This window comes from Rhopilema esculentum, chromosome 4, assembly GCF_057945365.1.
Source record: "Rhopilema esculentum isolate cy_ngs chromosome 4, ASM5794536v1, whole genome shotgun sequence".
Lineage (NCBI taxonomy): Eukaryota > Metazoa > Cnidaria > Scyphozoa > Rhizostomeae > Rhizostomatidae > Rhopilema > Rhopilema esculentum.
This window is the reverse complement of record NC_142818.1, coordinates 5,914,282-5,929,875: the sequence shown is the minus strand read 5'-3', so window position 1 is coordinate 5,929,875 and position 15,594 is coordinate 5,914,282. Positions and strand designations below refer to the sequence as shown.

The window sequence follows — 15,594 nt, the reverse complement described above, 5'->3', positions numbered from 1 at the left end:
CCTTTATAACAGTGTACTGAATGAGAAGGAAAACAATGGGCGGCCCCTTCCCCAATATGAATTACGTTCCGACGGCACTAAGATATCGTTAGGCATAAAGTAAATAGGAATAAAATCGTAAATTATTGCATTTCCTAATGCTATTCCATCAACATTTTAGATATGTATACCAAGAAAAGGAACAACCAACAGAAGCCACCATACAAATCAAAGTTTTGAAACTCATATACTGAAACCAGTTCAAGGGCAGGAAGAAAACCTTTATGTAACACAAAATGAAAAGGTTAGTTTAACAAATTTTCCAACTAATATCTTAAGATTATGATCTTTAAATATTATTAGTTATACTAAAGAGGAACATTTATTTGAAACACAAAGAACCTTCAATAGCAAAAGAATGCTAAAGGAGATGGATGAATTTGAATATCTTGAAACACTTCAGTTTTCACAAATTTGTTTTAAAAACAAGTTCCCATTTGATTATGATTTTTCTCTTAATTTTTGGTTTTCAGTCAATTTTTTATTCATCCTTAAAATGGTTACACACCAAACCGAATCAGTGGGTGCCTAGATCCTTCATAAAATCAATAGTAGGCAGAGGCTCCTTGAAAGGAAGCAAAATTTTCGAAATCCTTGGTTTCTAATGCTTAATAAAAAGATTAAAAAAAAATCCAACAGCTCAATTAAGATGTATCAGGTTCTGTTGAATTTAAAACATTAGAGCACATATAGGAATCAAAGAATTTAAAAGTATAAATTGGCTCCCAACAAAAGAGAGATTTGAACAATGCACTGCTACAAAAGTTGCCTGAAGATTGCATTAAAGAGCTTCTAAGGTAAAAAATTAACTTTTAGTTTAAAAGATACATTTTACCAATCTGAATTCAATTCTTTTTTGGAATTGCTATATCGCATCTCATTTCATTGCTTTTGCCATTCAAAGTTTTGCCTTAAAAATCTTTGACATAATTGGGGGCCTAGTGTTTTGTGGTTCGATCCACACAAATGGCTGTGGAAGTGGAGTTGACAACAATTTAAAAGAACTGGGATCTGGTTTGCTAACAGTATCAAGTATATAATGAAGCTAAAAAATATGCAGAGATGCTTAATTCAGGTTCAGTTCACCTTTCGCCCTCTGTGAACGAAAATGTAAACAAAGTATGATCATCATCGATACTGGGTGACTAGTCAAAATCAAATTATCAGCAGCTTTCTAACTCTGGTTCAAAACATGTTGAGAACAACACTATTATTTCCTGGTTTTAAGATCAAAACATTCCTAGTCATAAATTTTGATTGCTTAATACAGTATTCGCTTTGGTCCATTCCATTGCTAGCCAGACGTGTTGTTATTTTGCTAGTTAAATAGACCTATTGTATTTTCATGCTCACTGAGCAACATCAGCAACGCCTCCAGGTGTCACACGAGGCATGCTTTTTTGACTCTATTCAGTGTTTTGGCACTTTTCTACATTCTATATTTGGAAATAGTTTGATTCTGCGAAATTGGCAAAAAATTTCACATTGGTTTCTGGCAAAAAAGATGTGGTTTTTTGGACCTTAGAAACACCTCAAGTGTGAAACTAGGAGTAGCAACCTAGAATTATACTGTTCTTTACGCCAAATAGCGTGTAAAGCTTTGCCTATATGGTATCAAGCACTTTATGACAGGCCAGTAAACAGTAATTTTCACTAAATGCATATATACATACAACTAGGTTTTGCTTCATAATTATTTATGATTCTGCTGCAACAACATGTTGATATAATTCTAATAAGATGGGATCTGAATCAGTGTAAGGAATAGTTTTAACATAACAAAGTTTTCACTTGACAATATTTAAAGTAATTTCATCATTGAAATGTGAAATAGTTGTTCCAAATGAAATTATTATAGCCAAAAAGAAGAATTGCAAATTATTTATTTTATTCCTTTTTTAAAGATAATCAAATTTTTTCAGGAAGTTAAAGTCAATGGTGGTGACTACATTGTAACTGTTAAAGGGTTCTCTGATGTGAAGACAGTAAGTATAGAGTTTTTCATAATCAAAACCAAATTATTTTGATGCGGCTTAGGAAGACTGGAAAAGGTAATAAAATATCCTCAATTGAAAATATTTTCCTTGTGAAAAGCATTTTAGAAGTATGCTTTTATGTCTTTTAATTTTATTTAGGGACAGAAAACTCAGAGTAGGGGTCACAAATGATGTGATTAACAATATTTTAAATTACTGTCGTTGAATAGCTTAGCTGTAACCTCTGTATGTATTCAAATATTGTAAACTGATCCTTAAATGCAGATTTTAATTTTGCCAAATTTTTAGGTACGAGTCCTCTTTGAAGAGACCTTCTTCAATCCTCAAGAAGAAAGCTACCATATTCTTTGTATTGATCAGCCTCTAGATGGAGAAGGTTTGTCTTTTGGCTTGATTATTTCAAAACACTTGTAAAATAAAAATAAAACTGAACTAAATTCTTTCAAATATGTCAGAGACTTTTAATTATACCTAACAATTTACAAAGACCAAATTTTGTGAGGCACATTACAATATTGTTAAATTCATTTGTTTTCACCTTCTCTCTAATTTCTATATGTTTAATTTTCCATTTCACTTGTTAAGCCTAAATTTTGATTCTTGACATGAATATCTTATTTCTATAGTGTTCAGAGTTGAGCAGCCTGTTCTCCAGAATCTTGAAACTCTCCAAAACTGCATAGAATTTCTTTCAGCAGGAGCAGGTATTGTAAAAAGTTTTCATAAAGAATGTTTTATACAAAGTTGAAACATGTTTGTAATTTGTGTTTTTTGTAATTTGTGTTATGAATAGATGGAATTTTTAATGAGTTTAGAAGCCTTTACATGTGTCTTTTATCTTTAAATTTCGAAGTTGCCTTCTCATTGCACGTTTTGAAAACTTGCCACATGATTTAGAGTTTTTTTTAGTTATCTTTGCTTTATTGTGTTTTCAAGACTTCTTTAAATGTTATTCAAAATGCCCTCGAAACTGTTCTGCATTTTTTCTCAGGGAAAATTCTGTTAAAAGAATAGAATTTATTGAATATATTGAAAGATAAAAAGTCAAGTTGTTAAATGTTTTTTATTCAATTTGATTTGTTTTCAACTCCATTTTCCTATGTTATTGTTTAATATGTTAGCTTTCCATAACAAGTTATATCAAGGCTCCCTAATTTTTTCATAGGAAGTAAAAGGAGTCGGAAGAAAATTGATGAAGTAGTTGACCTTTTTAACACAACATATAGAAGGTTGGAAACAGAGTCAATCAGACATGCTATGGTTGGTGATTTCAAAGTTTTATTCAGTTTCTCCAAAGAAAGATTTTCCAAAGAAAGATATCCAATGATTTTGCCACGTTTTTTTGACTGCCATATCTTGGTTTAAAAGCCTGAATTAATTTTTGAAAGTTAAGGAAGGCTTCCAAAATATTGAATAGTTTTATTCTAGTGAAGTAGTCACAAGAAAACATTTCTTCTGCTAAATCATCTTAAGCTTGTCTATTTGATGTTTATCAAAGTGCAAAAGAGTTATATTTCATTGCAGGATGCAGCAAATGCTGTATTTACAAGGGCAATGCAGACTGTACTTAAAGAGCCACATTTTGTAAGCTTTGATGAATTTTTGTAGTTATGTGTTTAATTAAACAAATAAGTTTTGTAAAAAGGATCAAAGCAATTTCTTCAGTCCGTTGTCACATGTTGCCTAATTTCATTGATCTGTTGTAGCCACCAATCACTTACATATATATATGTTTGATTTACACTTGCCAAATTATGTATTACATTTGTGATACATACTCTTTTTGGTTTGAGCTCAGTAAAATTTCTAATATTACCGGCAAAACATTGGTTCACCTAAGTGGTCATTTTTCTATGCTTGTGAGTGTTCGTTTTTGCCAGCTGGGTATTGTTTTCAGGACGTGTTTTCAAGCATACACCTGCCTAAGTGGCTTAGCAGATTTGCTAGCCATTTGTTTGGTCAACTTTAAAAAGATTTTCATCTGTTGAATGAAGCAATTTCATATTCAAATTATATTACTAAAACAGAAGTGTTGCGATGATCGTTTTTAGGTAGTATTCTTGGTGCTTTGGATAAGAGTGTTTAGGATAAGATTCGTTACCACTGTTGGTCAAAAGCTACCATCCATTACGTAGAAGTATGGGTTCCCTGAAGGTTACATGCCAAACCATGGACCACAGGATAGGAAGTTTGGGACATACCGAATTGGCTTTTGCTTGCAATTTTCTTTGTTGAGAATTATCGGTTTAATTAGGTTCACTATATCTAAGAGTTCATGCTTTTCCTTGTTGAATTTGCTGTTCAATGCTTACTTTTAATCACGGGTTTTAGTAAATTTGTTTACTTAATGTTTTTGTTGTAGCGAAGGCCAGCTGATGGTAGCAAAGCCTTCATGGACAACCTTAAAGTAGCCATAGAGGTATTTAAACAGTTCTTGATGATATCATACTTAGCCCGCAGTTTTCTATTGCTATTCTTGATAGAGCTCAGTTTGAATTTGACTACTGAAGTTTCATTTTGGGCCAAAAATCTTTTAGGAATATAATAGCCAGGAACAAAGCAGAACGACGATGAGAATCCAATGTTGTATAGTAGAATTTAAAATAAATTAGATTTACTAAATACTGATATTTCGCCCCGAATTTCCCTACGAATTTCTTCGCACCTTTTTATATGCATGCATTTCTGAACATGTACGTATGAGCAGGTGTTCTTTAGTTAGCAGTAGCAGGGGCTTAAAGATGCGCAAAGAGCAAAAGCGTCATGAATCCTGCTTACACTATTGAATGTTTTATCATCATCAACAAAACTTGTTCTACGTTTGATATACTCAGCCTTTCTTATTGCTAACTTGCTCTTCACGGAAAGGTTTGCATTTCTCCACCCTAGTACTGCCTTTCTTATGAAGCTCTTTTTGTTTTGAAAATTGAACTGTCAAATCTGTGAACTTGTGCTCTCTTTCCTTATTCCCTCTGAGTTTTTTCAACAACAGACCTGTGTTTTTTAGCATACTATAACCAAAAATGAATATATGAACTCTTTTAAATTCCCTCATGTTTTCTTGATTACCATTTTGGTAGTCTGAAAAATTCGACATGCTTTTTGCGACAAAATGCCATAGTGGGCTTTCTTAGGTATTAACAACAATATTTTACGATAGAACGCAGCTAATGCTGGAATTAGATCTAATGCCCTGGCAAAACGACTAAACATTTCACTCAACTTTTGTTTAGTGAAGTTGAGCGAAGTTTAGCGAGGGTGGCAAAACGCAACTCAACTTTTCACAAAACTTCATTCAATATTTTTTAACTGCGAGCTGTCTGTGACGCTGTTGGGTTGTAGGGGATTTTGCATAGGAATTTGCTTTTGGTTTATTTTGTTGCATGCACAAGCAGTGGATAAAAATACGAATTGGATGAAGCGACGGGGAAAGAAAAGACTTTTTAGACCATTGACAACAAAGTTGACTGCTGAAGAAGAGACATTGACCTACAACTAGATATTCAGATGTTTCATAAAGGCTTTTTGGGTCACGTAGAGACAGGAAAACCAACGATAACCGACGAAAACTTTTGGACTTCACAGCTAGAGCGTCTGCGCGATCACAATAAATGTTTAATTGGTGGCAAAACGACTAAACATTTGCCAAACAACACTAAACAACGCTACCAGGATCAAACTTTGCTCAACAATACTCAACACGACTAAATGACACTAACCAGGGTGGCAAAACGACTAAACTTTTCACTAAACTTCTGGCTAAACAAAACTTGGGTAAAATGTTAAGTGAAATGTTTAGTCGTTTTTCCAGGGCTTAAGAACTAAGAGTTCTCGTCGAGAATATACATTGATTATTGGCACTGTTTGATTAGCAAGTTTAAAGGTTTCTGTTATTATAGTTCATGAAATTTATGCCCGTACTTGCTATCAGCCGGTTTAATGTACCTGTGTTTGAGGCTTTGAAACAATTCCAGTGAAGAAAGGAAAAAAGCACTCGAGTTTCGTTTCCGTCACTTAAATCAAGCTTAGCTAGGGTTTGTCTAATTTTGTTTGATCCAGGTGCTCGATTCAAAGGTCATTTAAAAATATTCAAGGGTTATTCAAAATAAAGAAATCCGTTGTGTTTGCCAGCTAATTTAGACCTTAAAGCATTCAAAGTGTGGAGCCTGTCGTCATATGATAAGCGTTTTAACTTTGCATGGTATCGATTTTATACACGCTAAAAGATTAACAAACAGGGTAAAAGAAAGATATGGCTTCTGTTTATAATTGCTTTGTACATGACACCTTCTCATTTTTCACAATAAACTGTTACGGGACACTCTAAGGAGTCTTACGCTCTTCCAGAATAACAACTGTACTTCTTTTCACAAAGAAGTCTATGGAACTTTTGCAACCTGTGTGGCTTTTCTTCCAGATTTGGCCATTACTTGAGGATAAATGAAATTTCAACCGAATTAGTGCTATTAGTGCTTCAATCGAACTTTGTCATTACAAACCCTTACAATTATCCGCTTTTACAGTTATATTATAAGAATTATTTATTAGTAATGCTGCGTTGTCACATCGTAATACAAAACATTTCGTTATAAAATAATATAACCTGGGGAGGGCATTTAGCTTGAAGCTAAACAGTTTTAATTATGTTTTTGCGATAAAATATAGCTATTGAGAAATTCAGAGGAAAATTTGTACCAGCCCTTGACCATAGAACCATGACGCGAGCTCTTCGTTTATATTTTAGTATCCTGCATTAGCACGTAATACGCAATTTCTTATTTTTTCTTTTAGACGTATGTGATGGCAGGTCTTTACAAACGGATATTCAAGGGACTTTGCTCTTTTCTTGCTAATGAGGTATTATAATTTCTTTATCGAACACTTTTTCAAACTTGATATCTTTTGTTTATTGTCAGGTAATTTTTTACTCAATGGATCACGGACTGTATTGTTTCTAAGTGTGAGTCGCCGGCTGAAAACCGAACATTTTACGTCACCATCGTATCAGTGTCACAACCACTATCAATGTAAAGACATTTAACTATATATACTAGTCGGTGGTTTTGAAAGCTAGAATCTTTTCAAGAAAGTCACCTCTCTAAAAGAGACAATTACATGAATTCGTACTTCCTCAACATTTATTAATTCACTCTTTCATTTTTATTTTGGCCAGCAGTTTTCATGTTGCTTACGATGGGGTTTTACTTCAAAAGCAAAATGATTCTTGTTATTTAAAAAGTTTAGGGTCTCATTTCAGCTACAAGGTTTCTTAGTAACAAGAATTCTTTTGGTTTACAGGATGCAGAACTGAATAAGATCACAAGAAATTTAGCGGATCTTCAGGTTAAAGACCTAGGAATCAAGCCTCAACTTTGGTAATGAAAATTTTGAAGATTTCACCATAATTAAGCTTCGTGCTTTATGAAAATGTATCGACGATATATATTTTTACAGTTCTCTGCATTGTTTTGAAGAGAGCAGGACCGACGGGGTTTTAGACAGCTTGGCAAGTTAAAAGCAACCTGATTTGCAAGCCGGGATAATCAACATTTTTCATTCAATTTTCCAGCAATTCACTCTGCCAATACGTATTTGCTTATTTCTTTATTTTTCATCAAAAGTTATCAATCAACAAGAAAAACTCTCTCTAGGAAACCTTTCTGTCAATTTCTTTTGGTAGGGAAACAGCAAAGCGATTTGCGGTTGTTCTTCATAGACAATTCATGTGATCCTAAAGTGATTGTTCGTGAAAACGAGCCAAAGATGACATTATCCTATAGTAAATTGTCATACTTAAGAGGTCTACCCTCAGTGACATAAAGCATGGTTTTATAAATGTTTCAACATTCAAGTCAACAAATCATCAAGACGGCCATTATTGCTAGTGACTTGACCCCGTCTTTTTGATGAAATAACTAAAATTTAATAAAAGCCGGCTTTCATGCCACACACTACGAAGTTGCTTTATGAAGTGTACAGCATATTTCACAACACAATTTTGCCTGAGAAGTATAAAAGCTACAAAACATTTAATAGATATACAGAAAACCTCAGTCATAAGGAATATCCGTTTGTTCGTTAGAACCCGTGATCCAGTACCTGTCCCCATCAGAATGATGAAAAAAAATTCATAACCATCATGGGAATTTTGATGGTTATCATATATCTGCCAGTAAACTTGAGTCATTGCCTCTCTGACGTTATTTATCAAAGAAACAGCTATCTATACACCAAAATTGTCCCGTTTTAGTGACAAAATTTTATCTTCGAATAAAGGCCCCATTTATCGGCTAGGATCTCTCAGTTTATACTGGATATTTCCCTTCAGCATATTTATGTCATAAGTAGCATAATATGCCTCTTTTTAAAATTATTTGCTTTCATCATTTAGCAAGAATATTCCAAGAGCTAAAAAGATTCTTTCCAACCTTAACAGGGTACGTATTTCTTATCTTGCTTTGTTTTGATGTTATAATTTTGATTATTGGTTTCAAGACGTTTTTTAAACAAATACTACGAATGATATTTTCTCATTTTTTTCCACAAAAGTTGAACTTGCTCACGTTTTTAAAACATTTGTTGGGTAACCTCACAAATGATGATGATGCATTTATATGCAACTCTTTGGATGTTGTGGTTAGTGGCTTAAAAATGAGATTTACGTATTGAAATTATCTGAAAATTGTATTGTTTATTATCATGCATTTGTAAACTAACGTGGGTGGTAAAGGTAAGAGAACGTAGTGCTTACTCGTTAATTGTAGAAACCTAAGTGATTTAACCGAATTTTCACAATGGCACTATAGATATCAAGGCTCAAATAACATGATTCCTACGAGAATTGCTATAGCTAGACAGATCTTTAACTGGTTTGATAAAATTTCTATTTATTATTTATAATGCTCATGAAAACTTTAAAATGCTTAAGAATTGAATTGTTTTGTAGTTTGCTACGCCTTTGGAGAAACTTTATGTGCTGAAACTGACTGTCATGTCTGTCTCTGAAGTGAAAGGTGAGGTTAAATTTTTTCAGCACTGCTTGTAAACTTTTGAAGCTTAGTTTTTGTTTTTATATTTTCATTTGTTGCTACCTAGGTCCAAAGGTAATTTTTATGACACCGAGAAGCTATGCTTATCGAGTAGTGTCCTGGTCGTTCCTCTCGATGTGTCCACACTTCCTGAATCCTTTACCGAAAATTACAGAGAGCTGGCGACTCTCCTGTGCTAAGTGAAAGTTTGGTCATGTCGGCGACTCAAACTACAAACTCTTGGACCTGCAGTCCGCGACCCTAACCACTAATCCATATTCACACCAGTCTTATTATTTTATACTATCATTGAAAGCTCATGAGATTGGATCCGAAGAAGTGTATACAACTCTTGAATTTTTCGCGGAACCACTTATCATCCTGATGTAGTATGACTGACAACATTTTTCTGAAGTGTGCCATTTTCATTACTCTACAGAAATATTTTCCTCCCCCACTTTGCTTTACGATGCTCTTTTTCCTTTCAAAGTAAAGAGATTCACAATCAATATGAGCCAACGAGGATGCAAGGACGCTTGAAACAAGATTTTATAAAATTGCAAATATGAATACAATCCTACTTTTACATCAGCTCCTTTAAGCGTTCTGAAAGTTCTAAAGTTGGTGTTGAATTAACGATATTGATTGTGTACGGTTCCCCACATCTTTTTTCGCTGCTTAGGATTTGAGAAATTTATTGTTACATACTTTTATTTTAGATCTATCTGATGCAATAACTGCGGATGATTTACTTCCAGTGCTTGTTTTTCTGGTCGTCAAATCAGAAATTCCAAATTGGTAATCCAGTTTGCTTTATGCCTCAATCTCTTATCATCTCATTATCTCTTCGACTGGCGAAAAGGCTTATCCTGTTTGATATATGGCAATACATTTCGACATCCGCAAATCTAATCAAAACATTCGATTGAAAGTCTTTCTTCCCTGTTTAAGATCTGTCATTGAGCGAATAGATTGAAATGTTCATATAAATCTTTTGGTAGCAAGTATTTATGAAAATATATTGGAAAAACGTTCGTATCTTAAAATGAATTGCTGAAATTTCATTTCAATAGAAACGTGAAAAATTTTCATTTCTGTTAGTTGAAAATGAAATGTTTCCATTATTTGGTACTGAAACTGTTAACTTCTCTGTTTGTTTTTGTTTTTTACTCATTTTTCAATTTAACGTCATTTCCTAATTTTTCAGGTTGGCGAACCTTACATATATGTACAATTTCCATTTTTCAAAATCAAAACATTCGGAATTTCAGTAAGTATGACATCAATAAGCTTGATGTGAAGATGAAAACATCTGACAGAAGGATTCAAATGGCAAACGAAGTGAAATTTTATATTCTTTCTAGAACTGGTTTGCTAGATAGCAAGGCCATTGAAAGCGAGTTAATATATTTTCATCTCAGCCACTCAGTCTGATTTTTTAAGAAAACGTCGCCAGTGCTGACATCGTTTTATCCTAATTCGGAGATTGTGACGTCACATGTTGTATTTTGCCTCATGCGCAGCGATTAGACAATCAATTACGCAAACATATTTGTCTAGAGGAGTGATTTAGGAGAGAAGCTGGGCAAATATTCATAATAATCCATGCTGTATAGAGATAGGAAGGAAGTTTCGGTCTGCCTGTTCATTAAGATGACTGAACATAGTCAAGCGGATTCCCTTTGTATTAAGGCAAAAAATTCAAGCCATTAGATTCTTGTAGTGTTTGCACATTATTAGCAGAATACGAGCAAGACCTTATTGTAAATTTGTGAAATATGGCTTATTGTTATCAAACCCATTTCTTAGAGACATCATACTTTCAAGGAAACAAGAAATTCTGGGTTAAAATCATGATATAGCTTGAGTGATTTTCTTGATATTCTATCCTTACTCAACCATTGCTCGGGTAGTTCTAGTGATTTCGACTAAGACTTTCTTCAGTGAATTTTGTCACTGCTCTTTGGACCGTACCCTTGAAGGTAGAAACCTTTACGGAATCCATTTGTTTTTGTTTATATGTATAATTTGGATAAATGGATTTGCTAACTTTAGTTTCTGAATCCATTTGTTGTGGTCTATTTGTTTATTAAGGCAAGAATTTGAGCTTGCTCTTTGTGTTACCTTCACAGATTCTACTTATCTTCGATTGAAGCTTCAACCGAATACGTGAGAAGCGGAAAGCTGAACCATCTGATAGGCCTTAGTCATGCTCAGGTTAGGAGAATCCTTCAATGTAAATAAAACAATCACTCAAAGACATTTGTTACTCCAGTGATGCCCTACATATAGTAGCAATATTGATAAAGATACGTGATCTTCGTGGCGGAAAGTTTCCATTGCTAATGCATTGTATAAAGCAAGTGATGATCGGAAGATCTGAGTTACAGCAGACAACAGAAATTTTAAATGCTCAATCCATGAAAAGGCTGAAACAAACTACAATGCCTGCCAAGAGTACTTGGAACACCCAGCAATTTACGCTGCATTTGATATCTTTCATTCCTTTCATGAAAAAAAATTACCACTTCCGCCCCCTTCCTCCTGAAACAATTTTGATGATTTAGAGAGATATCATAAAAAAAGCGCAAAAGAAAGTGCTTCCTACAATCCTAACCCGTTTGATAGTAAACCAACATTGTTCTGTAGGGGAGAGGGGGATGATTGATTTTGACCTTGGAAATTGATATCAGTGTTCCAAGACTTTTGGCAGGCATTGAAGGGTAGGGATGGTTTATATGGCTTTTAGTATAAAAAGAAGCATACCTATTGGGAATGATCAGGGCGTTTTATGGCGAAGGTAAGCGCAATTTACAAACTTTGTCTCCTTGTTAGGAGTCAATACTTATCAGGTTTTAAATGGGCTAAGTATGTCAGAGCTTTTTGATATACAAATTCCGTTTTCAGCGACAAAGTTCTTTGGCTAAACTGTTTCAAAGAATGGACAGCACTGACAAGTCTCAGGGACCTTCTCCTGTTGAAACCCTTTTTGAGGTGAGGCTGGTATAATCTTCCAAGAATTTTTTTTAAAGAAATTAAATGCGAATAGGTGAATGAAATAGCGTTGGGAGGTTATATTTGCTTTCTAATGAAAATTTTGCGTTAGTTCACTTTTTCATTTACCTTTTCGATACTCTTGAGTAACCGAAAATTTCTCAAAGTGACGAATCTTTGAGCTCCTCTACAACGGTAGATAAACATGTAAATACTTGTAGAGTTCTTCTCCTTGATTTCTGCATTAGGAGAACTATATTCATGTTAAAGAGACTATGTCCATATTTTTTAAATGACTGTATCTTTTTTAGGAAATTAGAAAGGGGAATATTGATACTGTCCTAAGAATGCTTCGTAAAGGTACTGCTGCAAGCAAACCATTAAACGAACAACTGTGTCATCCTCTTTGTTCTTGCGACTCCTGTGAAAAGTTAGCTGCTAGGTAGGCTGTTAATGAACACCTTTTTGTATGCTATACACCTGTAGTCTTGTGCGGGTGTTTAGACTAGTGCTTTGCCGTTTGCCATTTCGTGAAGGTGGATTTCCTCTTTACGGTATGGACGAAAAACGGTATACGGTAAAAGTATCCGCTCTAATTCGATTAACGTACAGGTGCTTGTTTCCCATTAAAATAAACTGAAGCAAAATCTGGCTGAATAAATCAAATCCGACAATATAAACTCATTGCAACTTATTGACTTATAAACTATTCATTAAGTTGCATTTTTTAGTTTAGGAAATGGCCTAATTTTTTGCTTGCCATGGATTCTTTTCAGCAGTTGCTATAACTTTAAATCATTTACCCAGTCAAGTTCTAGAATACCATAGAAAGTATCATGTGGCAACTACTGAATGCTTCTTTTCGCTTACTTGATTTTAGTCGCCGTTAGATAATACCATATTGTCAAATTTCTTGCTTTGCTTTTCAGCAAAAGAAACGACCCAATGGCTGTAACCGTATTTTCAAGAGATGACATAGGGTCCACTGTTCTGCACCCAGCTGCTGAATTCGGCATGTTACATTATTTGTCTCTTTTGTTTATAATGTATTGGCTTATTCGCTGACTGAACGTCGCTAAAACCATTTGTTTTTTTAATACTAGTTTCTCAGTATAATTACTATCCTCATCTCGTGCTTTGTACATTTCTCTATGAAAGTATCGTAGGCACATGATTGATAAACAAATCTGTATCTGCTTCCTGTCTTTCCTGTGGTCATTAGCTCTTTTTCTTGTCTTCCCAATCCCATTGTCATACCAATCTTGTTCAACTTCTACTCCTTTACTGAATGACTGCCTTTTCTTCTTACAGATCAGGAAAAACTATTGTTTGAGCTGATAAAACTTGGTGCCGTGGTCAATGCAACCAATTATCATGGCAGTACGCCGCTGCATTTGGCTTGCTTAAGGGGTCATAAGAAAGCTGCTGTTAGTATTATTTGTTTTTTTGTGTTATATTTTTGCTACCAAACTTCCCAAGGTATTTTTTATGATGCGGGGAAACACTGCTTATCGAACAATGTCCAGGTCCTTTCTCTTGTTTTGGCCACGCCTCATGATTCCTACGACTGGAATTAAAGAGACCTGGTAACTGTCCTCACTCTAAATGAAAGTTTGTTCATGTCAGTGACTCGAGACCCTTGCCATTGGATATGTAGTCCGTTACCCCCAACCACTGACTCTTCCTTGCACATCAGATATTTAACTCTTAATTTCTTAGAAATGCTGTTTTAATATTTAATGTTTTGAAAAATATTTCTAAAGAGAGTTAACTGTGGTTAGCCGATACTTGGATATCTGAAAAGCTGACTTTGAAAGCTATTTGTCTCTTATCCATTGCAGCACCGAATGGTGAATCCACTTTGTAAAATAAATATACTGACAATGTTTTGATTAGCATGAACAGACATAAATGTGTAACTAGGTAATAAAATTTACGAAAAAAGTAGCCATTTTTCTCGTGAGTGAACATTCGAAAGATAGAGATTCCGTTATTGTTTCCAAAGATTCCAGGGACCTGATCTCCCAAATCTCAAATAGTAGCAAAAAAGCATTTTGTTATTTGTTTTTTTGAAGGAGGATCTTTTTTACGTTCTTGATCTCCAACGTTTTTTTTCCAACATCCATGTGTAGGAACCCATAGTGTGAAGTGTATTTTTTTCATATGTACATAAATATCTTTATTTAGATTATGCTGACCCACTACAATGGTAATGCTACGGCTGCTGATAATGATGGCAACACACCTATTCACTTGGCTGCTGCAAATGGACATGAAAAGGTATGCTCGATCAAAGTATTCTGCCTGTTAAGTTTTAAAACTGGCAACTCCTTTGAAATTAGAATGACTGTCTTATTTTCAGGTTATTGCAATTACAAATGTTTGTTGGTGTGTCAGTGAAGTTTTTGAGATGTGTAATGTTGTTTTTACTGGTTAAAGTTTATGTCGAGGCTACATTATGGTAATACTCTTCGAAAATTAGTATAAAGGATTGAAAATACAAAGCCTTTTTAGATTCACAAAACCTTTGGCCCGAAATTTAGGGAGAACGTATCGTCATGCAACTGAATAACCAGTATTCAGTATTTAAATCATGCAAACAAATAACAAGTAAGATGGTATTTATATTTTTGGTTCCTTTCGTCTTTTTTGAATAGAAGCTTTTCTTATACCAAAAGTTTGTATTAAATGAACGTTCTCGATGATTCTTTTGCTCATTTCATTTGCTTTTTTAATTTTAACATCCCCGTTTTTTGTGTTTACGTGAAAAAAATGAAAATATATTGGATACTATTTTCTACCACAACTTCCAAGATTTATAAACCCTGGCCAAACCAATTAAACATCGGCAAAAGACATCATTCAACATAGTTGCGTAAAACATGTTTTGTTCGTTTGACCACCATGTTTTACGATGTTTTATAATGTTTTATAATGTTTTGCAAGTTTGATTTCCATCAAACATTTCGTAAAACATATCTTTTGTTCTCATGTTTGATCAACAATGTTGCGTTCGTCCCTTAAAACATTTATTTTACGCACGCAAGCGAAGTAGATTAAGAATAGGCAAATACAACGCAGTAACTGTGAGAAGCTGTGCGGCAGCGCTTGAACAACACAGATGCTGTAACAGTTGTTTGATTCGTTTGGCCAGGTCATAAAACATCGTCCAAAAATGTTGGTACAAACATGTTTGACAATGTTTTACGGATGTTTGATTCGCTTGGCCAGGTCATAAAACATCGTCCAACAATGTTGGTACAAACATGTTTGACAGTGTTTTACGGTTGTTTGATTCGTTTGGGCAGGTCATAAAACATCGTCCAACAATGTTGGTACAAACATGTTTGACAGTGTTTTACGGTTGTTTGATTCGTTTGGGCAGGTCATAAAACATCGTCCAACAATGTTGGTACAAACATGTTTGACAATGTTCTACGGATGTTTTATTCATTTGGCCGGGCCTTTATAGTCTTTTTCCTTGTACTTTCGGTCTCTAAGCTTCGAAACTGTTTGTTTCTAGTCAATGAATATAT

At 34.3% G+C, this 15,594-nt stretch overlaps 1 protein-coding gene across 1 annotated transcript in view; it reads left to right on the top strand.

Annotated features, from left to right (window-relative positions):
• The window catches only part of LOC135690775 (ankyrin repeat domain-containing protein 27), a 28,304-nt gene that overhangs the window by 462 nt on the left and 12,248 nt on the right, over window positions 1–15,594 (top strand). Inside the window, exons 2-20 of the mRNA XM_065208433.2 lie at window positions 161–283; window positions 1,962–2,024; window positions 2,325–2,412; window positions 2,663–2,740; window positions 3,202–3,296; window positions 3,561–3,620; window positions 4,399–4,455; window positions 6,828–6,893; window positions 7,335–7,411; window positions 8,428–8,473; window positions 8,983–9,049; window positions 9,784–9,862; window positions 10,272–10,334; window positions 11,197–11,281; window positions 11,972–12,058; window positions 12,370–12,500; window positions 12,988–13,070; window positions 13,370–13,485; window positions 14,246–14,338. Of these exons, the coding sequence (XP_065064505.2) occupies window positions 161–283; window positions 1,962–2,024; window positions 2,325–2,412; window positions 2,663–2,740; window positions 3,202–3,296; window positions 3,561–3,620; window positions 4,399–4,455; window positions 6,828–6,893; window positions 7,335–7,411; window positions 8,428–8,473; window positions 8,983–9,049; window positions 9,784–9,862; window positions 10,272–10,334; window positions 11,197–11,281; window positions 11,972–12,058; window positions 12,370–12,500; window positions 12,988–13,070; window positions 13,370–13,485; window positions 14,246–14,338 (1,557 nt within the window). The remainder of the gene's footprint in view (window positions 1–160; window positions 284–1,961; window positions 2,025–2,324; window positions 2,413–2,662; window positions 2,741–3,201; window positions 3,297–3,560; window positions 3,621–4,398; window positions 4,456–6,827; window positions 6,894–7,334; window positions 7,412–8,427; window positions 8,474–8,982; window positions 9,050–9,783; window positions 9,863–10,271; window positions 10,335–11,196; window positions 11,282–11,971; window positions 12,059–12,369; window positions 12,501–12,987; window positions 13,071–13,369; window positions 13,486–14,245; window positions 14,339–15,594) is intronic.